Raw genomic sequence first — 25,311 nt, 5'->3', positions numbered from 1 at the left:
GTTTTGCAGCAAAACCAATAAATTACACACACCACCCCTTCTGCACACACCTGCACCAAAATAACATCCAAAGTATAGAATTGTCAGGGCTGGAAGGGACCTCAAGGATCACCCAGCTCCAGCCTCCCCCGGCCATGGGCAGGGACCCCTCACACTACAGCAGGTTGCCCAAAGCCACATCCAGCCTGGCTGCAAGAACCTCCAGGCATGAGGCTTCCACCACCTCCCTGGGCAACCTGTGCCAGTGCCTCACTAACCTCATGGGGAAGGATTTCTCCTTAACATCCAATCTGAATCTACCCATTTCTAGGTTATTTTTTTCCATCCCCCCCCCAGTCCTATCACTCCCTGCCACCCTAAAAAGTCCCTCCCCAGCTTTCTTGTAGCCCCTTTCAGATACTGCAAGGCCACAATTAGGTCTCCTGGGAGCCTTCTCTTCTCCAGGCATTTTGCCAACCAGCCAGGGCTCTCAAATTCCCAAATCTTTGTGAATTGTTCGTGTTCCTCTTTCAACACAGGGGTGGGCAAGAGAGAAGCAAAATGACTTTATCCTAAAGCTAAGCCGGGGGTACAATGAGGATGGAGGACGCAGCAGCTCCCCCCCCCCTTCCCATAACCTGCCTGAGGTAAAAGCAGGCAGCGAGCCACGGGGCCACCTCCCCTTTCATGTCTACCAGCACCAGCTCCCCTTTCCTCCAAGTAAAGCAGATTTGTCCACAAAATCAGCTCCGGGTGGCGCAGCCTCACCCAGCAGGTACAGATGGGCTCACTGATCAAGATGAATCATTTGGCACACTCAAAATGACCTGGACACGACAGCAGAACAGGCTCTTGCTCAACGACTCCTCCACGGCTGGGGCATCAGGGGAGAGGGGGGAGGGAAGGGGAGGGGGGAACCCACCACGACAGAGGAGCCTCCACAATTTGGAGGACCTCCACATCTGGCTGACTTTCCCCCTCCCTCCCCACCAAGGTCTGGCTTGTTTGCTGCAGCAGAGTGTGTGCGTGTGTGTGTGCACCCCCTCCCCCCCACTCTCTGACAAGGTTAATAGGGTAGAGAGAGAGCATCTGTTTATGAGAAGGTTATCAAGTGAAAGGCAGCATCACAGCCTCCAAACCAGCTTTTCATAGCCTCTTACTTATTATTTAATTTGGCTGCAGGACGTGAAATTAGGCTAATGGCTGTTAAGTGGTTAAGGCAACGCACATTGTCCATCTGCCGAGAAGGCTCGGGGCCCTTGTTCTGTTTCAAAGGCTAAGGAGGAAAAATAATCTGAGAGCTGCATGCTGTTAGTTTGAGAGCTCATAAAATGCATTTCCCTCCCTCTTTCCCCTCGCTTCTTTATGCCTTTTTATCTCCGGCGCTTTGCCTGTTGCGGCGTTAGGAACTTCTGGAAAGTGAGCTGCTGCCTCTTTTATGGTTATGATTTTTTGGGGCATTGTGGGGTTTAGATTTGGGGGCTTGGGGGGTGGGGTTGGTTTTTTTTTGCTTTGTTTTGTTGTTGGGGTTTTTTCCTCCTTTCCTCTTCTGTTTTTTGTATTGACTAAAGGGAAGGGTGAGCCAGCAGGTTTCAGCAATGCCACAGCCACCAGCTGTTGCTGTTGCTCCAGTGCAGGCAAGCAAAGTGCAGCATCCCTCATTTGATAGCACCAAAAACCTTCTCACAGAATGGGAAGGAATACAGAATAGACCAGAATAGAATAGACTAGACCAGAATAGAATAGACTAGACCAGAATAGAATAGACTAGACCAGACCAGACCTTTGAGATCATCCAGTCCAACCTATCCTGTATCAGGAACAGTGTGGCCAGCAGGAGCAGGGAGGACATTCTGCCCCTGTACACTGCACTGGTTAGGCCACACCTTGAGTCCTGTGTCCAGTTCTGGGCTCCTCAGGTTAGGAAGGATGTTGAGTTGCTGGAAGGTGTCCAGAGAAGGGCAACAAAGTTGGTGAGGGGTTTGGAACATGCCCTGTGAGGAGAGGCTGAGGGAGCTGGGGTTGTTTAGCCTGGAGAAGAGGAGGCTCAGGGGAGACCTTCTTGCTGTCTACAACTCCCTGAAGGGAGGTTGGAGCCAGGTGGGGGTTGGTCTCTTCTCCCAGGCAAGCAGCACCAGAACAAGAGGACACAGTCTCAAGCGTGCCAGGGGACGTTCAGGCTGGATGGTAGGAAGAAATTCTACTCAGAGTGATTGCCCATTGCGATAGGCTGCCAGGGGAGGTGGCTGTCATTGGAGGTGTTCAGGAGGAGACTTGATAGGGTGCTTGGTGCCATGGTTTAGTTGATTAGATGGTGTTGGATGATAGGTTGGACTTGATGATCTTGAAGGTCTCTTCCAACCTGGTTTATTCTAGTCTATTCTATCACCCAACACCATCTAACCAACTAAACCATGGCACCAAGTGCCCCATCCAGTGTCTTCCTAAACACTTCCAGGGATGGGGACTCCACCACCTCCCTGGGCAGCACATTCCAATGGCCAATCTCTCTTTCTGGGAAGAATTTCTTCCTAATATCCATCCTGAACCTCCCCTGGCACAGCTCGAGACTGTGAAGGGACCTCCAGAGATCATCAAGTCCATCCCCACCCCTGTCAAGGTAGCTTCACCTACAGAAGGTCACACAGAAACACAGATTTTGAATATCTCCAGAGATGGAGGCTCCACCACCTCTCTGGGCAGCCTGTACCAGGGCTCCACCAACCTTCAACTGAAGAAGTTCCTCCTCATGTTTAGATGGAGCTTCTCATGTTCAAGTTTGTGCCCTTTGCCCCCTCACTGGGCACCACTGAACAAGGCCTGGAAGCTGTATAAATATAACACCCAACTGACCAAAGCCAAGAAGCTGAGTCACAAAAGTCAGCAGAAATGGTGGAGGGCAAAAGGGACATGCAGGGGCAGAGAGACCACCTGCACTTTGCTTCCATGAATTCATGCTGCTGTCCATCCCCCCGGGCAGAAGGTGCCAGCAACAACACAGGTGCCCGAACACCGTGGATGCTGGGGAGCGGCCAGGTCTGTCATGGGAGCTCCCCAAAACACAGAGCCCACATCAGAAGAGGAACAGCTTTCCTGGAAAGCAGCCCTGGGGTGAGCCAGGCTCTGAGGTGACGACCTGCAGGCAGGGAAGGGAAGGGGCCCTTGAGCTGTGGCACAGAAATAACAGCCAAACCCCAGCCCTCTCCTCTAAGAGCTGTGGCGTCTCCAAGCAAGAAGGGTTATTTATGGGGACATGAGGAAGGAGAAGGCAGCTGAAGAGCATCTCTCATTTCCCTCCATTACTGCAGCAGCCCCACTTGAAACCCAACTTTATTTCTTCCTTCCCAAGCCAGGGAAAAAGGGGAAAAAAAGCAAGCACAATCTCCACAAAGTCAGCCTTCCTCCCGTGCTAGCCTCCTGATTTTGCCAGAGGTTAGCAGGACTGCTTCAGACTCACAGCAGGAGAAACAGGCAGCAGTTGGCAGCATCCAGAGAAAAAAAATGAGAATGTTTACCAAAGGGCTTGTCCCTCACCTCTGCCCAAAGCTGCCCCTGCTGCTGCTCTGCCAAGGGGCTGCTGCTCCTGGGTATGGCTGAAGTATTCGTGCTTGCCATCTGCACCAGCTACCTGCTGGCCTGATCCTCATCTCCTGCTTCTCTCAACAGGTACCTGCACGAATTCTTCTCTCTTCCTACTGGGTCTATCCTCCTTCATTAGCCCTGCACAAGGTCCATAAACACACAGAGACACAGACTCTGGCTGCGTGCGGCGGCTGGCGCGTGCAGAATGTGAGAGTGCTGGAGGGGGGAAGCTGTAATGCACAAAACCCCCAAATTCTACTCATTCTGATTCAAAGTCCTCCCCATCTTATCATTTCACAGAATGGTAGGGGTTGGGTGAGACCTCTGGAGATCATCCAGTCAACCCCCCCCCCCCCCCCCCCCCCCAAAAGCAGGGTCACTCACAGCAGCTTGCACAGAATCAAAACGTCCAGGCAGGTTTAGAGTCTCTCCAGAGGAGACTCCACAACCTCTCTGGGCAGCTTGCTCCAGAGCTCCAGCACCCTCACAGCAAAAAGGTTTCTCCTTAAGTTTAAGTGGAGCTTCCTGGGTTCTAGTTTGTACCCACTGCCCCTTGTCCTATCACTGGGCACCACCAAAAGGAGCCCAACCCCATCCTGCTGCCCCTCCACCCTTTAGCTCTTGCTGAGCATTGAGCAGATCCCCTCTCAGGCTGCTCTCCTCCAAGCCAAACAGCCCCAAGTCTCTCAGCCTTTCCTCCTCACAGAGATGCTCCAGTCCCCTCAGCATCTTCATAACCCCTGCTGGACTCTCCAGTAGTTCCCTATTCCTCTTGAACTGGGGAACCCAGAGCTGGACACAATACTCCAGCTGTGGCATCCCCAGGACAGAGTAGAGGGGGAGGAGAACCTCCCTTGAACTCCTGACCACACTCTTCTTGATGCCTCCATGAGACCATTGACTTTCTTGGCCACAACACTTGCCCTTCCTGGGCTCCTGCTGAACCTAACCCCAAAACATCACATCCAGGCTCTGCTTTTTTGGGGAAGAACACAGAATACAGAATTAACCAGGTTGGAAAAAAACCTTTGAGATCATTGAGTCCAACCTATCACCCAACACCATCTGATCAACTAAACCATGGCACCAAGTGCCTCATTCAGTCTTATTTTAAATACCACCAGTGATGGAGACTCCACCACCTCCCTGGGCAGCACATTCCAATGGCCAATCTCTCTTTCTGTGAAGAATTTCTTCCTAACATCCACCCTAAACTTCTCCTGGTGTAGCTTGAGACTGTGTCCTCTTGTTCTCTTGGTGGTTGCCTGGGAGAAGAGACCAACCCCCTCCTAGCTACAACCTCCCTTCAGGCAGAAGAGAAAGAAGGCAATGAAGCTATGATTAGGGGACTGTGAAGACAGACTGAGATCCCTGGGGCTATTTAGTCTTGAGAAGACTGAGAGGGGATCCCATCAATGTGTACAAATATCTGAGGGGTGGGTGTCAAGTGGAGGGGGCCAAGCTCTTTTCAGTGATGCACAGTAATAAGCTAAGGAACAACAGCTTCAAACTTGAACGTAGAAGATTTCACCTCAACATGAAGGGAAAGTTCTTTACAGTGAGGATGACAAAGCCCTGGAGCAGGCTGCCCAGGGAGGTTGTGGAGTCTCCTTGTGGTGGTTTTAGGCTATGCCCCCCCCCACCCCTTCTCTGGAGGCTTTCAAAACCCACCTGGATGCGTTCCTGTACACCTAAGTGACCCTGCTGTGGCAGTGGGGTTGGACTGCATGATCTCCCGAGGTCCCTTCCAACCTGTACTGTACTGTGACACCGCAAAGCTGAAGAGGAAGCTCTGAGCACGGAACGAAGCAGCTGAACGCTGGAACAAGCAGCAAAGCAAGATGTTCAGCTCGTGTCCTGCAGCTCTGCACCTGCTTGTGCTGACAGACAAATGCCTGTCGAGCAAAGCTGCCAGGGATTACAGCTAGGAGAGTGGGATGGGGGGGAAATTTGCCTGGATTTGGCCAAGCAGGGTGGAAAACTTTTGCTGGTACAGCAGTCTCCATTAGAGGGAGGGGGAGGGGGGAGGAAGTCAGCTTCTGCAATGAGTTTTGTGTGTGTGAGATGCTGGCAACCCCCCTGCTTTGACACATTTATGCCTGCACGTCTGTGCTGCTTGCCAGTCCTGCTTGATTCGCAAGCTGGTAGGAGCTATTAAGCTATCCTAGCAGAAGTCTGACACCAGGAGAGTTTTGTGTGAATAGCATATCCTGGAAAATCTGCAGGATAGAGAACATCTGAAAATCAGGTTAAGGGATAAGCACTGACAAGCCCTGACTGGAGAAACGAGAGCGCCGGTTCTAACGCCTGCGTGACCTGAAGCGCCGCTCCGCTTTTATCCCCCACAGCGGTGCTGAACCAGGTCAGCAGCACATGAGCCATGTGGAAAACCAGGAGGAGGTGGTGATGTGCAGGCTGGAGGACACAAAACTGTTGTGGTTGGAAAAGTCCTCTAAGATCATCGAGTCCAATGATCAACCCAACGCCACCGCAGCCACTAAACCACGTCCAAAATGCCATGGCCACACATTGCTTCAACACCTCCAGGAATGGCATCTCCTCCACCTCCCTGGGCAGCCTCTTCCAATGTCTGACTACTCATGCAGCAAAGACATTTTTCCTATCTCCAACCTAAAGCTCCCCTGGCACAATTTCAGGCCATTTCCTCTCCTTCTGTCACCTGATCCTAGGGAAAAGAGACCAACAATAACCTCACTGCAACCTCTTCTCAGGGAGCTGTAGAGGGCAATGAAGTCTCCCCTCAGCCTCCTTTTCTCCAGAGTAAATAAAACACCCAGTGCCCTCAGCTGCTCCTCACTAGCTCTGTTCTCCAGACCCTGCCCCAGCTTTATTGGCCTTCTCTGGACATGCTTGGAATGAAGGGCTCAAAACTGAACCCAATACTCAAGGTTCAGCCTCACCAGTGCCAAGCAGAGGATTTTCTGGACCATACAGTCTGCACCCAGAGCATTGTGGACTTGCATCTGAATTCCCTGAAGACATTCAAGATCAGGTTGGGCAAGGCTCTGAGCCTTCTCTAGCTGAATATGTCCCTGCTTACTGCAGGGTACTAGAAGACTTTTAAAGGTCCTTTCCCACCCAAACCGTTCCACAATTGTATGAATTTTGGGGGACAGCTGTCAGGGCACAACCTGCAGGAAGCCTTCTCCAAGGAGTTCTTAGCTTTAAGGTGCTGCCAAGGAGCATATGCAATGAAGGGAAGTATTACAGTGCTCTGCTTCTGATCATCAGTGGTTTTGAAGGGTTTTCTTGGCCTTAGTCACCAGCAAACTTGGCAAGAGGCTCCCAAGCATTGAGCTGGCAGTTGCAGGGAAGAGGATGGCTTTAGCCAAGACATGAAAATCCAGGGAGATGGCTTTGGGCTAAAGCTGACAGGGGAGAAACGTGAAAGAAAATTTCCTCCTGGGCACAGCAGCTGCTTCAGAGGCAGCAAGGAAGATCTGTGGAGCTGAGGGCCTGCTTGAAGAAGAGTTTTTCCCAGGCTTTAGGATGACAGCCTGGATAGAACAGAACCAAGGAGGGAAGGTTCCATCTTTTCCCTTGAATTGCTGTATGAAAATGAAGCTTTGACCCCCTCCTCTCTTCCCTCCCAGGAGAGCAGTGAGGGAACAGGAGATGCTCATAGCCTGCAGCCTTCCTGGTGGGACAGGAAATTGCTCTGTCCCTGCTGGGATCTGCAACCTAGGTCGCTAAGGAGAGTGATGGATGAAAGGGAGGGAAGAGGAGGAGGAAGCTGCATCTTAAGGCTCTGCAGCAGCAAATGGCCTCGGCGATTAGAAGTGAGTGGGCAGTTGTGTACCACTCTGGATTTTCTGCCTGTTTCATCACTAGCAGTGACTCAGGAATATTCTTCATCGCCCTCAAGCGAGAGGATGATCATTTTCTGCCACTTGAGATGAAGCTAATTTTACAGCAGCTTAGAGAGAGAGAGAGATGTCATGTGCTGATTTCTCTACTGCCTGCATCACCCATCAGCAGCACGGCAGGGCTAGAGGTGCTGACTGCTCAAAGTGCTACCACCTGATACCAGGAGACAAACACCGTGGGTTGTTTGGAGCTGCAAGGGCTCCTGAAAAATGGGAGGAGAGGAGCAGAACAGGATGGAGGCTTCAGAGGAGAAAGACAACAGCATCCCCTCACCTAGTCAGGGTTGTTAGGAGGAGAAACATCCACGCTGCCTGAAGGCTTGGAACGTGATCCTAACAGGACAAGCGTGTTGAGCAAGATGGATGGGCTCAAAGGACAGATTTCTCCCACTCAAATCCAGCCCAGTCCCAGAGAGACTGGATTTACCGAAGCCTGATGCATGAGGAGCTCACACTCCAACACAAAACCTATGTCTGGTGCCAGTGCCAAATTGCTCCCTTGGCTCATCAAAGCCCAGGACAGGCTGAGCTCCCTCCCTGTTTCATCCTACCTGTGCATCCCACGGGGCTGGGAAGACATGGCAGAGGAACCAGTGCCACCAGCATCACTGCAGCTGGGCGCCCCAGGATGCTGGCTGGGAACCCACCAGCCCTGCAGCCACACTCAGACAGGGTTTTCATGCCCATTGATCAGGCCCATTTATTTCTTTTCGAGATGGAAAAGCTGCCTTCACACCAGGTCCTGGCAAAGCCTCGCCGGGCTCCCAGCGCGAAGCTGCGGACTCCCAGCCGCCGGCCGGCACGCCGTTCCTTGACAGCCCTGGCTTCAGGAGCTAACTGGCTGTGGGAGCTGAGTTTGCAGGGGAAACAGAGCGGTTCTGCCAGCTCTTAGTGACAAAGGGAGTGTTTATAACAGGCCTGGTGACAGCTGTCCGAATGCCACATTTATTTACAAAACGTTAGTTAAATTACTGACAGTTGGCGCCGCGAAGGGAAGCTGAGAGGGAGAGCTGACACGTCCCCATCGCACTGATTCGGCAGCCCCACGGGGTTCCAGCCTCCCTTCCCCAAACCCCTTGAGCTCAGGATATTGTTCTGCACCTTCTCTTCCCACTGAACCCGGGAGAGGTTCAGGCTGCAGCTCCCCCCGCCGTGCCTGGAAGGTTGGGTCCCAGCACGGTGGGTAAAGTTTCTCCTGTCCAACACACTGACATCAAGCCTTCAAGTCTCTTCTAGAAGGGCTAAGAGGATATTTATGACACAGAATCCCAGCTTGGGGGTTGGAAGGCAACTCTGAAAACCATCTAATCCAACACCCTTGCTAGAGTAGGAGAGAATCATAGAATGGGTTAGGTGGAGAGAGCCTTAAAGATCATTTGGCTTCAACCCCCCTGCCATAGGCAGGGATCCCTCATACTAGACCAGGTTGCTCAAAGCCTCATCCAGCCTGGTCTTAAACAATGCCAGAGATGAGGAATCCACAAATTTCCCAGGCAACCAATTCCTGTCTCTCGCCACCCTCTTAGTAAAGAGCTTCTTAATGTCTAATCTATATCTACCCTGCTCTAGGACCACTTAAAGAATAGAATAAACCAGGATGGAAGAGACCTTCGAGATCATCGCATCCAACCTATCACCCCACACCACCTAATCAACTAAACCATGCAACCAAGCACCCTATCAAGTCTCCTCTTTAACACCTCCAGTGATGGGGACTCCACCACCTCCCCAGGCAGCACATTCCAATGGCCAATCACTCTCTCTGTATAGAATTTCTTCCTAACCTCCAGCCTAAACCTCCCCTAAGAAAAATGCATGTATTAAAGTAACTCACAAGCAGCATTGTCCACCCAGTGACCTCTGCAGACCTTGGCTGTCTGTTGAGATTTCTTAGGGCTGTGCCACTTCAATGGATGAAGGTCATCAAGTGAAGCTCTGCATGGCCAGAAATGCCTGGCATGCTATTTTCAGAGGTGTCTGAGGTGAAGGGCCCCACACCTCGCTAGACAATGTCAACAGTCTGCGTGCTGCTGGCTTCAAACCAGCAAGGAAATGGCAGCTGCTGTCCTCCACAAGCCAAGGACAGGCAGGGAAATTTAGGAGACCCAGCTGACACGCACCAGTGAAGGCATCTCCCTCAACCAACCACCTTTATGATGAAGCAATAACAACCCAAGACAAGGCTGTAACCTTCTGACCATGCCCTACCCAGCCACAGCAGACAACCATCTAGAGAGGGGAGAGGCTTGTCTTCCTTCCACAAGTACACCAAGCCGAGGGCTGAGGGATGCCTTTCGCTCCTCACGTGCGTAGAGGGCTAAATCACATCACATCAACTCTGATTCAAAGCAGAGCTCCTCCAAAGTAGAAGAAAGCAACAGGAAGGATGGCATAAAAAAGGAAAATAGAAAACTCCAAAAGAATGTGAAGCAGTTCAGAGATGAGAAGGGAAAAGACCTTTTTCTTAGCTGAAAGGAAAACTCTGTATATCCTGAAATCCTTCCCTTCTGAGGCTGAATGGAATCAAAATTGCACTGTTTCCTGTAAGACATGTTAAAGCCTCACTGCAGCTTAATAAAAGCATTTCCTCTTGAATTTGACAAGATAATTCAATGAACTCATAAACTCAGATTAAAAGCAAGAAATGCTATTCCTCCCCCCCTCCCCTTCCTACCAACCAAACCCAAATCTGCTCTTTTTTTCTTCCCCCCAACAGGGGATATTCTAAACTAGATGTTTCCCAGTCAAAGTTGATACAAAGGAAATTGATTCCTCTTTTTTTAAAGTGAAAATATCTGCTTCAGAAGTAAGGGGGGGAAAATAAAAGGAAGAAATTGTATTTTCTTCTTACAAGTCAGATGTCTGAATAAGAGCACAAGAGGAAGTTGTTTGCCCACTGAATCACAATGCAAGGTAAGCATCAAACCTGTGGAGACATGGAAGATGCTTGGCTCCATTGTTCCCCTGGGTCATTCTTCCTTTGAACTTCAGGCTGGACTATAAAAGGATGCAAGATAATAAAGATTATCTTGGACTAAAGCCCTGTGATTTACTGAATTCAGAGGATTTGGGTAAGAATCTAAGCAGATCTTCAAACACCGGAGCTGTGCTTATGGATTTCATTGAATGGGTTGGGTTGGAAGGGACCTTAAAGATCATCCAGCTGCAACTCCCTTGCCACAGGCAGGGACACCTCCCACTAGCCCAGGTTGCTCAGGACCTCATCCAACCTGGCCTTGAGCACCTCCAGGGAGGGGACATCCACAACCTCCCTGGACAACCTGTTCCAGTGTCTCCCCACCCTCACTGGAAAGAATTTCTTCCTAACAACACATCTAAATCTACCCTCCTCCAGCTTATCTGTAGTTCCAAACCATCTGGAGATTCAGAAGTGGCTCTGAGCCTGAAGCTGCTCTGCTCTTCTTCTGTCCCTTTGAGAATCTGCTATTGTTACCTTGCTTTTTCTTAGAGGTGTATAAGGAACCTAAGTCTGAAAAACACAGGTTTTGGTGACCATCAGATGTGAAGATGGGGAAAAAAAATATGATCCCACCATGGGGAGGAAAATAAAAGAAAGGGGTGGGGGTGGGGGGTGGAGGGAAAGGAAAACACTTGAAAAGAGGGAAAAATAATATCAGCCTCCAAAATCCCAAGTAATGACTGCTTGGATGCTGTCCGGGGCTCTGCATGTGTCTGATAAAACAGACGCAGGTGTCAGAGCCATTTGTGGTTGCAGGCTCAGAGCCGGTCAAAATCTCCCATCTCTGGGAAAAAAACCCAAAACCTGTGATATTTCACCAGCTGCTCATGTTGGAAGGTGCTTTTATTCCTTATTTACTCGGTCCTCATTGACATGCAGAGCTGGACTCACACATCTCCCATTTGACCCTTGGTGTCCTTTCCTAGTCAGCACTCGCCCCAAAGGTGTCTCCACCTTCAGATCAGGCTCAGCACTGCAGACCTCCTCTCTATCCCACTGACAGTGGCTTTTTCCAGGGGACAATCCAGCTCCAAAGTCAAGTTTGTCTTCAGTCACTCTGCACCATTCTGCCTCCTCTCTTTGCATCTAAACTAATAAACACTTCCCAGCATGGCTGCTGGTGGTGAGAGCCAACACCGCTCACAGCCAGCTGTGGAATCCCTATTTTAAGGCAAGGTTTTTAATATACAAAATCCCAGCATGGAAGGAAGAGACCTCTGGAGGCCATCAAGTTCAACTCCCCTGCTAAAGCAAGTTCACCTAGAACAGGTTGTACAGGATCACAATGTCCATGTAGGTTTTGAAAGTCTCCAGAGGAGACTCCAGCACCTCTCTGGGTAGCCTGTTCCAGGGCTCCAGCACCCTCACAGCAAAGAAGTTTCTCTTTGCACTCAAGTGAAACCTCCTGGATTCCAGTTTGTACCCACTGACCACTGGCCACCACTGAGAAGAGCCCAGCCCCATCCTCATGGCCTCCACCCTTTATAGTTCTTGATGAGCATTGAGAAGATCCCTTCTCAGGCTGCTCTTCTCCTGGTTAAACAGCCCCAGGTCTCTCAGCCTCTCCTAATCAGAGAGATGTTCCATTCTCCTCAGCATCTTTGTGGCCCTCCACTGAGCTCTCTCCAGCAGTTCCCTGTCTCTCTTGAACCAGGGAGCACAGAACTGGATACAATACTCCACATGTGGCCTCACAAGGGCAGAGTAGAGTGGGAGGAGAACCTCCCTTGACCTGCTAGCCACACTCTTTTTAATTGCACTCCAGAACACCATTGACCTTCTTGGCCACAGGGGCACAGTACCGACAAAGGGATACATGCTAATGATTAAGACGACTGCAGCATCCAGACGGCTAAGCTGGTGTCTCAGATTTGGCTCCTTCACAGCTTTTGCACCTCTGAAAACCAAACCTGAGGAGAGCAGGAGGTATTTCCCTTGTGCTTTGCAAAGCAAGCAGGAGCAGACTCTTTCTGCTGGGACCTTCCTGCATTGCTATTCCAGAGGCAAGGTGGTCACGGAGTGTGTACCGCAGCAAGCTGAAAATGCTGTCTTCCAAGCTGAGGCACAGTCCATTACAGTTAGGATAAAGACTCCTGATGACTTCAACGAGCACTGGACCAGCCCCTTTGTCAGCATAAATCCCTCTGTGGTGTTGGTGGGACTGCATTTCCCCCGTCTGCCTGCTTGTTTGGCTCTCTGCTCTCATTGCAATGTCTACCAGCCCTGTCTCCCACCCATGCGGCTGTAGATTAGCTCCTTCCTGATTTTTCTCCCTTCTCCTGGAGGAAAATAAGGGTGCCTGAGCTAAAACTGGCAGGTTTAGACAGGTATGGGAGGAGGAAAGAACAATTCTAGATCAAGAGGAGGCTTTTTCCAACAGCAGGAGTTGGAGTAACACCACTGAGACCAGAAGAGATAACAATTCGAGCAAGCTGAAGATGACCTCTCATGGACACACCCATGGAGCTGCCCACTCACAGTGTGCAATGCTGACAGCCCTGTGGTCATTGCCCAGAGGTCTCTGCCAAGGTGGAACAGAACAGCATGGGGACTGCACATCAGCATGGCCACAAGTTAGAGATAAGACCAATTACCATCCCTCGGAGTATCACCCACAAGTATCTAGGTCCAAGGCTTAGGTAAGCTCAATGTCATGATGAAAGCAGCTTCCAGTAGACCTTCAGTTGAAGGAATTCCTGCTTCCCACCCCCTGACTTTCCTTCAGCTCCTGCTTGATGACCTCCCACCTGCCAAGCAGCTCTGAGTACCCCAGCCATCCACCATTTACCCCTTAAACGACAATCCCTTGGCACCTCCAACTGAACAACTCTCACAGCAGCCCCTTCACGCTCCAGGCAAGGGCAGGACAGCGGTGGACACCTGTGGTGCCCTCCAGTAGGACACACTTTACATTTTCCTTGCAGAGGACCACATCCTGCCATAAAAAGACTGCAATGCAAGCAGATGACTCATGGAGCCAGCGAAAGGAAGCGTTGCGATTGCTGTGCACAGATACACATGGGGAGAGGACCTAGGAGGATGCCCCACGTCACATGAGGAGCTGATAACAAGGCTGAGAGCTGAACCTTCTTTTCACAGCCTCAGCCTAGCCATCAGAAATGTCACCTCAGCAACTGGCCCGCTCTGTCACCTGCAAGCTTGCTCTGCCCTCCCTTCCTCCCTGCCTTTCTAATAGGATTATAGAATTATAGAATCATAGAATCGATTTGCTTGGATAAGCCTTCTAAGATCACTGAGGCCAACCAGCAACCCAACACCACCATGGCCATCAAACCACGAGCCAAAGTGCCATGGACACACATTCCTTGAACACCTCCAGGGCTGCGTCTCCACCACCTCTCTGGGCAGCCTGCTCCAGTGCCTGACCACTCTTGCAGTAAACAGGTTTTTCCTAATCTCCAACCCAAAACTCCCTTGGCACGATTTCAGGCCATTTCCTCTCCCTCTACCACCTGATAGTAGAGAGAAGAGACCAACCCCCACCTCACTCCAACCTCTTCTCAGGCTCTTGCAGAGAGCAATGAGGTCAGCGCGCAACCCCTCTTCTCCAGGCTGAGCGACTCCAGTTCCTTCAGCTGCTCCTCACCAGCCCTGTTCTCCAGGCCCTTCCCCAGCTTTGTTGCCCTTCTCTGGACACACTCTAGCACAGAATCAGAGAGAATCACAGAATCACCAAGGTTGGAAGAGACCTCAAAGATCATCAAGTCCAACCTGTCACCACAGACCTCATGACTAAACCATGGCACCAAGTGCTACATCCAATCCCCTCTTGAACACCTCCAAGGATGGGGACTCCACCACCTCCCTGGGCAGCACATTCCAATGGCTAACGAATCCCTCAGGGAAGAACTTTCTCCTCACCTCCAGCCTAAACTTCCCCTGGCACAGCTTGAGACTGTGTCCTCTTGTTCTGGTGCTGGTCGCCTGGGAGAAGAGACCAACCTCCTCCTGGCTACAACCTCCCTTCAGGTAGTCTTAGAGAGCAAGAAGGTCTCCCCTGAGCCTCCTCTTCTCTAGGCTAAACAATCCCAGCTTCCTCAGCCTCACCTCATAGGGCTTGTGCTCAAGGCCTCTCCCCAGCCTCACTGCCCTTCTCTGGACATGTTCAAGTGTCTCAATGTCCTTCTTAAACTGAGGACCCAACATCCTTATAGTAAGGGGCCCCAAACTGAACCCATTATTCAAGGTGTGGCCTCACCAATGCACAGGGGCACAATCACTTCCTTCACTTCCTCCCTAATTCTTCCTCCCCATTGGCCTCTCCCATCCCCAGAGGAGCAGGGTCCACATCTGTCTGACTTTAACCTCATGAGGGCTGGTAGCTTGGAGATGTTTAACTCTACAATGGAGATAAGAGCTCCAGGAGGGAGGAAACAAACCCATACTCGCCCCCTGAGAGACCTCAGCCCCAAAAGCAAACCAGAAGCAGCAGTTCTAGGAGGAGAGCTATAAAGGGAAACCCTCCTCTGGCAGAGCAATCAAGAGCTTGTCTCATCTCAGATGGAAATTACACTCAGGGAAAAAGAAAGAAGGGGGGAAAAAAAAACCTAATCCATGCATATGACAATTTGATATCCCCCCCCCCCCCCCCTTTAAGCTGATTCCATCTCAGAGATGGGAGAGAGGTGGGGGGGGGGGAGGAAGATTTGCTGACACGTCACTTTAGCAATAAACTCCTCTTTGAGAAAGCTGCCGGCGCAAGCAGAGCGATCGACTCAGCAGCTCCCAGCAGCCGCCGCCGGCGCACGTGGGACCGCCGCAGCCGCACCGCTGCGAGGACCCCGTGGGCTGAGGAGGGCATCGTGGGCTTCAAAAAGGCCAAGGGCAAAGCTCTGCACTTAGCTAGGGGTGACCCTTGATGTCTATCCAGGCTAGGAGGGGTGATGAGATTGAGAGCAGCCCTGCAGAAAAGGGCTTGGGGGTGCTGGTGGGGGAGCATCACAGAATTGTTAGGGTTGGAAGGGACCTCGAGGATCAGCCAGTTCCAACCCCCCTGCCACGGGCAGGGACACCTCACACTACAGCAGGTTGCTCACAGTCACATCCAGCCTGGTCTTCAATACCACCAGGGATGAAGCTTCCACCACCTCCCTGGGCAACCTGTGCCAGTCTCTCACTGCCTTCATGTTGAGAAGCTGGACAGGAACCAGCAATGGCCAGTGGCGGCGGCAGCCTCCCCAGGCTGCATCCAAAGCAGTGTGGCCAGAGGTGGAGAGAAGGGATCCTCCCCCCCCTGCTCGGCCCTGGGGACATGTCACCTGCAGTGCTGCATGCAGCTACGGGGCTCCCAACACAAGAGAGACATGGACCTGCTGAACTGGGTCCAGAGCAGGCCACAAAGATGATCAGAGGGCTGAAGAACCTCTCCTACAAAGACAGTCTGAGAGAAATGGGGCTGTTCAGCCTGGAGAAGAGAAGGCTCAAGGGACAGCTTAGAACTACATTTCAGTATCTGAAGGGGACCTACAAGAAAGCTGGGGAGGGCTTGTTCCCAAAGGCATGCAGTGATAGAAGAAAGGGCAATGGTTTGAAACTGGAGCAGGGGAGATTTAGGTTGGACATTAGGAGGAAGCTCTTCACAATGAGGGTGCTGAAATACGTGAACGGGCTGCCCAGAGGTGGGGTGGAAGCCCCATCCCTAGAGACACTCAAGGTCAGACTTGATGTGGCCCTCAGCAAACCAATCCAGTTGGAGATGTCTCTGCTCACCGCAGGGAAGTTGGACAAGATGACCTTTGAGGGTCCCTTCCAACCTGATGCACTTTGTGATTCTGTGACATGGAAAGAAAACCCCAGCCAGAAAGAAGGACCCAGCAATGATGGGAGCAGCAGAGAGGCAAGGTTGAAGTGGCACTGATGGGAGCAGAAACTCAAGTGCTAGCACTCAGTATTGCTGCTGTTGGCACTGATTTCCCTAGTCAGGGAGAGGATGTAGGGCAACGTGCTCTCCTTCTTCACCTTCACATAGGAGGGTCACCACAGCCCTGAATTTATAAAGAGGGACTGAAGGAGAAAAAGGAGCACACTAAATACTGAAACAGTCAGGAAAATCAGCTTTGGTTGCTAATATCCACTGAGCTGGCAGCTTAGCTTCTTCCTCACCCTATGCCCATAGGGCCACTAGGGGCTAGTCCCACCCAGTCTCAAGTGCTCAGTTCTTCACTGCTCAGTAACCAAGGGAAGCAAAGCAATCACACCTTGGCCTCTGCAGCCTGCACTTGGGAAGTGGGCAGAGAAGCAATCAGGAGCTTCAACCTATGCTGTGGCTTGAGACTGAAATAACTAATTGTACTAGGACAACAGAATCGAAGAATGGTAGGGGTTGGAAAGGACCTCTGGAGATCATCCAGTCCAACACCTCTGCCAGAGCAGGTTGCAGGAGGAGGCATTCAAGCAAGATTTGAGCATTTCTAGAGATGGAGCAGCTTGTTGCAGTGCTCTGCTAGACGAAAAATACCATAGTGATGAGACCATCATCGTGGGATGATTATTTCCTGGCAGCAGTGTCCCACAGCCTGAGCCCAGGGGAGGGAGATTCACTGTGACCTGGTAGTAAGGAATTGGGTGGTTGTGCAAGGCTGGAGGGAGTTGGCTGGGCAGGGCAGAAGATGGGAGAGATGTGATGAGCAGCACATAACTCAGGGTGTCCTTGGGGTGTGGGAAAGGGCTCGAGAAGCACCACTCCCTCTCTGGGGTGATTGCAGCTCCTACCACCAGCAAAAGGGGGGAGTGGGGAGCCTCGAGCAAAACAGCCAGCAGGCTAAGCAGCTACCAAATGAGCTTGAGCAATCACAGCGGGACCTTCCCAGGAACCACGTTCTTTACTTGCCCAGCCCCACACTGAGCAGCGCTCTGTGAGCCTTGCATCACTCAGCCCTGAGGCCATGGGGATTGCCAGCACTGTGAGAGAGCCCAGAGCGGCTTCCCCTACCCCTTGCCAGACTTCTCTGCTCTCATCGACTGCAAACCACAAAAGCAGCTGCCCAAAACCTCAGTGGAGAATCCTCATCAGGCAGGAACAGGGGCATGAATGACTCCCCAGAACCTGTTTTGGAGCACACCACCCCTGTTATCCCTCACAGAGCAGCCCTCTTTTCCCACCTTACACAGCACAAACCCTCCCCGTGGATAAAAGGGGAAAAGATGGAGCAGCAAAGAGTCACAGAAAACAGCCTCATTCCCGGGATGGATCCTCTTTGGCTTGGCAAACAATCACTTTCTGTTTGCATCCATCAGACAAACACACTTGATTTTGTTTTGTTTCGCAGCCAAGTTATCATTTCTCCAAAATTATTTCAAGAGCACAACAGGAGCAAAATAAATTTGCAAACCAAGCTTAGGTAAACCATGGCAGATCTCAGCGGCAAAGTGCATGGTCTCTATTCAAAGCCCGAGGTGGAAACCACAGGAAACCTCAGGGTTAAAAATAGGGAAGCTTTGAGTCATGTCAAACTCAGATTTGACTCCTAGCATCAGAATCAAAGGGGGAATAAACAAAGATGTTGCATCACCCTGCTCCCCCCAAAAAATAACAGGAGACACAGAGGAAGGAGCCTGTGAATGGAGTGGCTCTCGCCCTACAGCCAGATCTGGGGGGCCAGAGAATCTGAGGGGGGCACCTGCACGTTTGGGGGGGATATCACACAAGTGCCTGTGCATGCTGATGGGATCAGCACAGCCTCGCTGTGGAAAGTGCTGACTGATGCCAATTAAAGTGAAATCATAATCAAGCCATTTGTTTTGGTGCCGAGAGAACTGCTCTAAAGGTCTCAGCAGAGCCTGGACTCGGTTCAAGTGCTTGATGAAAGTTCAGCTTGGGTCCTCTCCAGCATGAACCGCTTGTTACTGGTCTGGACGTGGTAGGAGGGGATGCAGAGTGACTGTGTCCTCATGGTGTGGCTTTGTGAGGTCCAACAAGACAGCCAGCTCTGACCTTCCCACACACGTGAGCCCCCCAAGAGCAGGAGCAGCCCCAGCTCAGGCGCCGATACATGCATCAGTATAAACACCAAGCTGTTGGGCCCAACACCCACACACCCTTGTCCTTGTCCAGCTTTTGCTGCATCTAGGAGTAAATCCTGCCTCTTCTATCCCAGGTGGTAGCTCTATCCCAAGGTCTAAACCCAGATTTAAATCACCCAGAGTGATCTAAAGTGCTGGTACCAAAGCAAGACACATGACTTCACCCTCCAGCAGACATCACAAGACAGAAGGAAACATCTGAATCTCCCTGGTGACTCTGGTCCTAAACTGACTCCTGATGGTAGATTTATGATAGCTGACTTTGCAGGAACCAAAGTCTGAGCCCTTCACAGTGGAGAAGTCTCTTCACAACCATCAGTCTTTCTCCAGCATCAAGTGAGCTCTGCTTGGAGGGGCAGCAGGGATGGAGCTGAAATGAGCCTCCCTGGAAGGCCACCACTGCTTAGCAGCAGCTTGGGGCCCAGCTCAGATAAAATTACCCATTTCCTACAGCCCCCTTCTTCCTCAGCAGGGTGAACTCCCAAACACTCAGCTGAGCAGCAGCTTCTGCTGCTGAGTTCTCAGCTTGCTCTCCCTTTTGTTGGCTGTGAAAAACTCAAGATGAGACCTCCAGAGAATCTCTTCCCTTCCATATCCTTGGCTGCAACTCACTGTCCTCCCACCTCCCACAGAACCAAATGGTCAGAGGGGAGGTACTGTTTTACTTTCCCTTCCTGTTCACTCTTCCCTGGCTGCCACCCTTGCAGGGCTGGGGTGAGGGCAGAGCTAAAGCCTTTATGCTGGGCAGGAGGTGCCCAGGAGCAGCAGCATTGCTATTCTGAACAAGTTAACTCCTCCACAACAGATCGATGGCTACGCCGGGCTGGGAGGGGAGCAGGCAGGAAGATTCACGCTTCCTTGATTCCTTCCTCTGGATGAGTGTGGTTTTCACATGCACTTCTCTCAGCTCCTGCCACAGCACTGTAGGGACTGGGACCTACTGGGAGGGGACAGTTGTAGGCTAGATTAACCACTCCCACCCCAAACCAGAAGGAAAATGCCTCAAAATGCTGGTGTAAAACACAGCCCTCCACCTCTCCAGCTACCAAACCAGTGCACCAAGCTGGCAGCAGCAGTGAGCCGTTCATTTCCAAGAGCAATGTTCACTCCAGGGGCAGGATGTCTGGAATTTCATTGGCACAACAGGAAGAGCAGCAGCACACTTTACACACCCAAAGCCTGTGTGCCCATCTCCTGGGGCAGACTTGTACGGACCAGCTGCCCATGTAGGGACACAGACATGCCTTGCCACCAGAACAGCTTCCCCAACTAGGATGAGCACACAGCAGCTCTGGGGTGATGACAAGCCACTGCCCTCCCTCCCCACAACCATCTCCCAGAAGCAGGCCTTCTTGGATGGAAGGAAAGCATCCCTCCTGCTGACTCACCTCAGCTTTCCTTTGTTCTCCACCGAGCACCCAGTGCCAGGGCAGAGCCCTGGCATCATCTGTGCCAGAGCCCCTTTGCAGGCCTCCATCAGAGCACAATCAACTCTCCTCTTTCCAGTAAGTTTGCAGGGCACCAGTGCCTGTACCACGTTGCTGCTACAGCCCTCCCGTGTATTTTGCTGCCTAGACCTCCAGCAACCCAAACCCTTCCCTCTCCAGTACCCCATGGCAAGATCCACAGGATTTTCAGCGCTTGAGTTGCTCAGTGAACCAGGAGAGGAAAGGGGCTACCTTTTTTAAAGTCAAACTCAGCAAGGCAAATTCCTAGGAGAGACACACCACCTTCCCCCCTCAGCCACCTATTTCCAAGCCTCTTTTCCACAGAGTCATCGAATCATTTAAGTTGGAAAAGACCTTCAAGATCATCAAGTCCGACCATTACCCCTGCTGCACAGGCTCTAACCGTTAACCCTACTCTGCCAACTCCACCACTAAGCCACATCCCCAAGCACCACATCTGCATGGCTTTTAAACACATCCAGGGATGGTGACACAACACAAAAACAAATCCTGGGATCGTGCAGGGGATGGGTGAAAAGAGACATTTGGCTGCAAACAGCCAAGTTGCAGGAAATAATCTCCTTCTCTTGAGACTTTCAAGAGCTGTCTGGATGCATCCCTCCATGACCTGCCCTAGGTGATCCTGTTTTGGCAGGGGGGGTTGGACTCGATGATCTCTGGAGGTCCTTTCTAATCCCCAATCCCTGCTGTTCTATCATTCCATGATTATATAAAACACACAAGGAGAGGATAAACGCATCCAGGGGCTAAACCGAGCCGCCGTTTAAGTCTTCCCACCGCTTGAGGAGAGACCTGGCTGAGAATTCCTGCTGAGGGTTTAGGTTGGATGTTGTTTTTTTTCCCCCTGCCCTGTCTTGGCCCTGCTCCACTCGCTGGCGTAAAGCAGGAGTGCGGCGCTGAGCGCACACACCCAGCTGGCCCCGCAGATGTTCGTGTCACCTATGCAAGAAAGTCACTCCCCAGCACGCCCGACTTGCGAGAGCCGCTTTCCCAGAGCCGCAATTAAGCCTTGCCTTTTGATTTTTTTAATGTCCCTATCAACCATTCTCCGGGATGACTGCGCCCATCTGCTCGGAGGACGAGGGATCTGGCCGTCAGGCGTCCCAGAAGTTACACCGATCAAACCCGACAGCTTCGCTGGCAGCCCCTGCACGCCAGCAGCACCCCGGTGCAACGCCCAGCCCCGCGTTTCCCTACCACCCCAAAGAGTTAACCGCAACCCCTCTGCCTTCAGAGCAGGGGGATCTTTTTAAGGAGGGCAGCATCTGCCTGCCCCATCCCCGCTCCCCTCACGCCAGCAGGGCTGGACATGGGGAAAAGGCACGAAACCCACCGGAAGGTAAACAACTCGCCCTTTCCCCACCCTGAGGCCGCTTGACGCGCATGAAGGCACCCTCAGGGCTGCACCCCAGGATGTGTTTAGCCCCACCAAACGCAGGCGAAGCGCCCGAGCCACAACCACTGACAGCAGGAACTGCAAGGCAGGGGGCCAAGAGGGAATCACACTCCCCCTTTTTCATCCCCCAGTAACTTTCCCACAGACAGCTGGAGAGGGCTGAGCCAAAGCCCGGTCCCCTGGCACCCAAATCGCCCTCTTGACTTGCTGCCCGACCAACCAACATTGTGCATCCCCCATGGAGAAACAGAGTCGCATTCCCAAGGCAGCGGCTGCCCTCCCCATGCAGCAGGACCCCCCCGCCCCAATACACCCCAAGATAGAAACCCAGCGTCTCCTACCTGAGCGTGGCACTCTCCCCTTGCCGCACAGTCACGTTGTCCATAGCTTTGGGGAAGGTGGCATCTCCGCTGCGCACGGGCACTCCTGCGGGCACAAGGAAGAGCAGCCTGAGACAGAGGACGACTAGGCACCTCCAGGGCAGGGCTAAGCACCCACCGACCCCCATCCTGGGCAGCAGGGACTTTTCCAACAGGCCAAAAAGCACACCCGACAAGGCCACCGGGAGCAAAAAGTAAGGGGGTGGGGGAAAAATGATGAGGAGGGAGAGGAAGGAGGGGAGCAAAACAACCGGGGCGAGCGATGCGGAGCTCCACGGAGATCAGGAGCAAGGCAGCCTGCGAGCACTGAGCCTGCCGAGCGGCATCCGGAGGGAGTCCCCAGTATCCTTGGGTGAGGGAGGAGGACGGGAGGGCCGGGAGGGGAGGAGGAAGAGGAGGAGGAGAAGTGGCAAAAGGTGCTGGACGCTGGGCGAGCCGGCTCTTCCCGGGAAACAGTCCGAGGCTCACTTGGGCGAGGAGACGCCAGGGGAGCCTCCTGGCTGCACCCTGCTCCCGCACACTTGTCCCGAGTCCAAAAAACCAGTAAAACCCAACAAAAAACCCCAACACCCCCGAAGCGAGCTAGCAAAGGGGTCCAGCCGCAAGAAGGCACCACGGGGAAAGGGCTGCGGGGTGCCCGGCAGTTCCTCTGCTCCTCCAGCCCCACTGTCAGGTCCCAAAGGCGGGTTGGTCCAGGATGCCGGGATGCAGGAGATGAGGGAGATGTCAGCACATTGGGATGCAGGATGAGGGGAAGGATGTCAGGATGTCGGGATGCCGGAGCTGGCCTCAGCGGTGGGAGGACAGGCGAGGTGGTGGCGGCGGCAGCAGCATCCCAGCGCCGGCCGGCAGCATCCCTGGGCGGCGCGGAGGCTGATTTCCCGGGGTTGTCATGGCAGCGGCTCCATCACTGACCGGCACTTTGGCTCCCGCACCCCCGGCACAGCCCCGCACACACACAGCGGCGGGGAGGGGGGAGCGCGGCGGCAGCGCCTCCTGAACACGCCAGCCCCGGCTAAGGACACCCACTTTAACCCCCACCTCACCACGCTCCTTGGGGGCCGGGATGCCAGGACCCCTCCAGTCCCTCTCCCTTTGCTTCCCCGCTGTTCTTACCTCCACCCAGCAGCCAGCACCACACCACCTCTAACATTCGTACCCTCCTCTCCCTCCGCACCATCCCCTCCCCAGGTGGCGAAGCCACTTTGCAGGAGGGGAAACTGAGGCACAGGATAATATTTCTTCCCCCACCCCTCAAAGCCGGGCAGGTGGTGACGAGGAGAGGCAGGAGCACTGCACCTCACAGACACACAGCAGGAGCTGAAGTGGGAAATTCCTCCCCAGCCACCACGTACTTTCTTTTTTTTTTAATCAGCTCATAATTTAACAAATATCACACTTGCTTAGCCCAGGCAATTCCTCCTTCCCCCCACTAGCAGCTACACACATTACTATTTCCAGGCACAGTTTCATGCTGGTAAAAAAGGTGCTGGGAAACCCATCCTGAGAGCACAAAGTCCTGGGGCCACCAGCGAGCGAGTGCAAAGCCAGCAAGAGCCCAGCCACGGATTTCAAGGGGCTGCAACCCCTCAAAGCTTGGGCAGGGGAAGCCAGGCCCCCTCCGCTCTCTGTCCCTAACGACCTCCCTGTGCCATGGGACCTTATCCAAAAGCCCTCCCTCCCTCTGCTCCCTACCACAGGCTGGGCAGCTATTACACAGCCCCAATTTATGGGGTGGTTTGTTGGCTGTTTTGTTTTGGGTTGATTGGGGTTTTTTTTCCCTTTGCCTTGAAATCACTGCCAACCTGAGCAGGATTCAAACTGGTGACCTAGATGTGAAAGGAGCCGTAGCCTGTTACTAATCCCTGGAGTCTCTGAATCCCCCTGTAAAACTACTGCTTAATTCACTAACTGTGCCATTTAATCTCTAAAACAGTGTGAGCTGTGCTGGGCAGAGGAAACACTCAATCAAATAAAGCTTTATTATTATTATTGTGCTCGCTGATAGGTGGCATGAGAAGGGGATTGCTTTGCAAGTCTCTCCACTACTTCTTCTGAAGGCTCCTCTGCTTCTTGAATTCAGCACTGCCTCAGGTCCTACGTTTTCCCAGAGGGAACAGCGGCTTTTCCTAGCTCTCAGTGGCAGGAGCTTAATCTTCACAGCTTACTCTGCTCCTGGCCGGTCTGGCAGGGGAAGGGGTAACCACCTGCCTTCAGCAGATCCTTTGGGACCACAAAGTGGGATGAGAGGGGGGTGGGTGGGAAGGGGAGGTGTCCTGAAACCTAACTGCACAAAGCAAGACCACCAGCTGAAACTACTCGTATAGAGGGTTGTGGCGCTGCACTGAGCTGCACGAGTCAGTGAAGGCATAAAAGATGCTGCTCTAGATGATTGCTGCAGCATGCAGGCACCACGGGCAGGATGAGGACCTCACCACGCTACCTATTCCCTACTGGGGAACCCCCTTGATGTACAGGACCTACAAAGCCATCACCACAGTCATCCGCAAGAGCTTGCCGTCTTTTGGCTGGGCAGAGACCACCTCCTGTGTCAGCAAAACCAAAGAGACTCCAATAACCACAGCCAGTTAACCTTTTAACACAGCATTCGGGCCCGGATTGCCGGGAGCATCTTAAATCGGGAGAGAAAGCACCTGCCTGCACTGAAAGCCTGGAAGGCTGGGGCCGAACGTGACCTGCTGAGCAGCCTTCAACCCCTTGCAAAAGGGCTGAATTTAGCCCATTGTTAGGAGATCATCAGCTTTGTTTGCCAATCCCAAGGAATTTAAATCCAGTATCGCTGGCTCCTGCATACTAAAGCCCAGCAGAATCCCTGGTCTATCTCCAGCTCTCTTGCATACGTACATCGTACATATAAATCAGCCTGTCACAGCTCGTCTCCTTCCTGACAGCTGTAATTGCTTCAGACTATAAAAATATCTATAGACAATAAACACAACGCACGAAAACAGCAAAGAGAAAACCAAATCAAGGTTCCTTTAAATAATTCAGTTGCTCCAGCAGCAGAGGAGCCAGCAACTGAGTCCAGCTGTGAAGGTTCAGCAGGCAGAGAAAGAGAGCTTTGTAGGCTCCTCTAGGGATGAGAGAGGCTTTCTTCCTTCGGTGGGTTTTGACCACAGCAGAAGAAGAGTCTGCCGTACACGGGCTAAGCTGCTTGCAAAGCAGCACCTATCCGAGCACCAAACGTAGCGTCTTGCTTTCAGCTTCTTCCTTTTCTTCCTGCTTAGATAAAAGTCCTTTTTTTCCCCCCTCATTTTTTTCCCCTTTCCCTTTCTGTAGCAAGCAACAGGCAGCAAACAAACCGAACATGCAAAGCACCGGTTTATATTTATCTCCTTATCTGTCTCAACCTCCTTCTTTCCAAGCAAGGCTAAAGGCCCCCCTCTCCTGGCAGAGACCACAAGCATCTCTCTGGTCTGTGCTAAGAAGAGGAGCAGCAGCAGGGATGGAGGCAAAGGAAGGATTTTCCCTTGGGAGATGGCAACTGGTAGGGAGGATGCTGAAATCATGGATGGGGAAGAAGGGGTTAGGAGGAGGAAGAGCCTGAGGGGTTGCTTTGCAGAGGAGCATCTCT

The 25,311-nt window shown here is 52.4% G+C and overlaps 1 protein-coding gene across 5 annotated transcripts in view; it reads right to left on the bottom strand.

Annotated features, from left to right (window-relative positions):
• Positions 1-25,311, bottom strand: part of NTM (neurotrimin) — a 546,022-nt gene that overhangs the window by 209,100 nt on the left and 311,611 nt on the right. For 2 of the 5 annotated variants that reach the window (XM_054176076.1, XM_009902184.2), the window contains exon 1: positions 21,678-22,080. In XM_054176076.1, the coding sequence (XP_054032051.1) occupies positions 21,678-21,844 (167 nt within the window). In that variant the 5' untranslated portion in view covers positions 21,845-22,080. Of the gene's footprint in view, positions 1-21,677; positions 22,081-22,329; positions 22,661-22,832; positions 22,899-25,311 lie in introns of those variants that run through there. The other 3 variants (XM_054176078.1, XM_054176079.1, XM_054176077.1) reach the window with 3 other exon arrangements.

This window comes from Dryobates pubescens, chromosome 34 (assembly GCF_014839835.1).
Source record: "Dryobates pubescens isolate bDryPub1 chromosome 34, bDryPub1.pri, whole genome shotgun sequence".
NCBI lineage: Eukaryota > Metazoa > Chordata > Aves > Piciformes > Picidae > Dryobates > Dryobates pubescens.
This window is presented reverse-complemented; position numbering and strand designations above follow the sequence as displayed.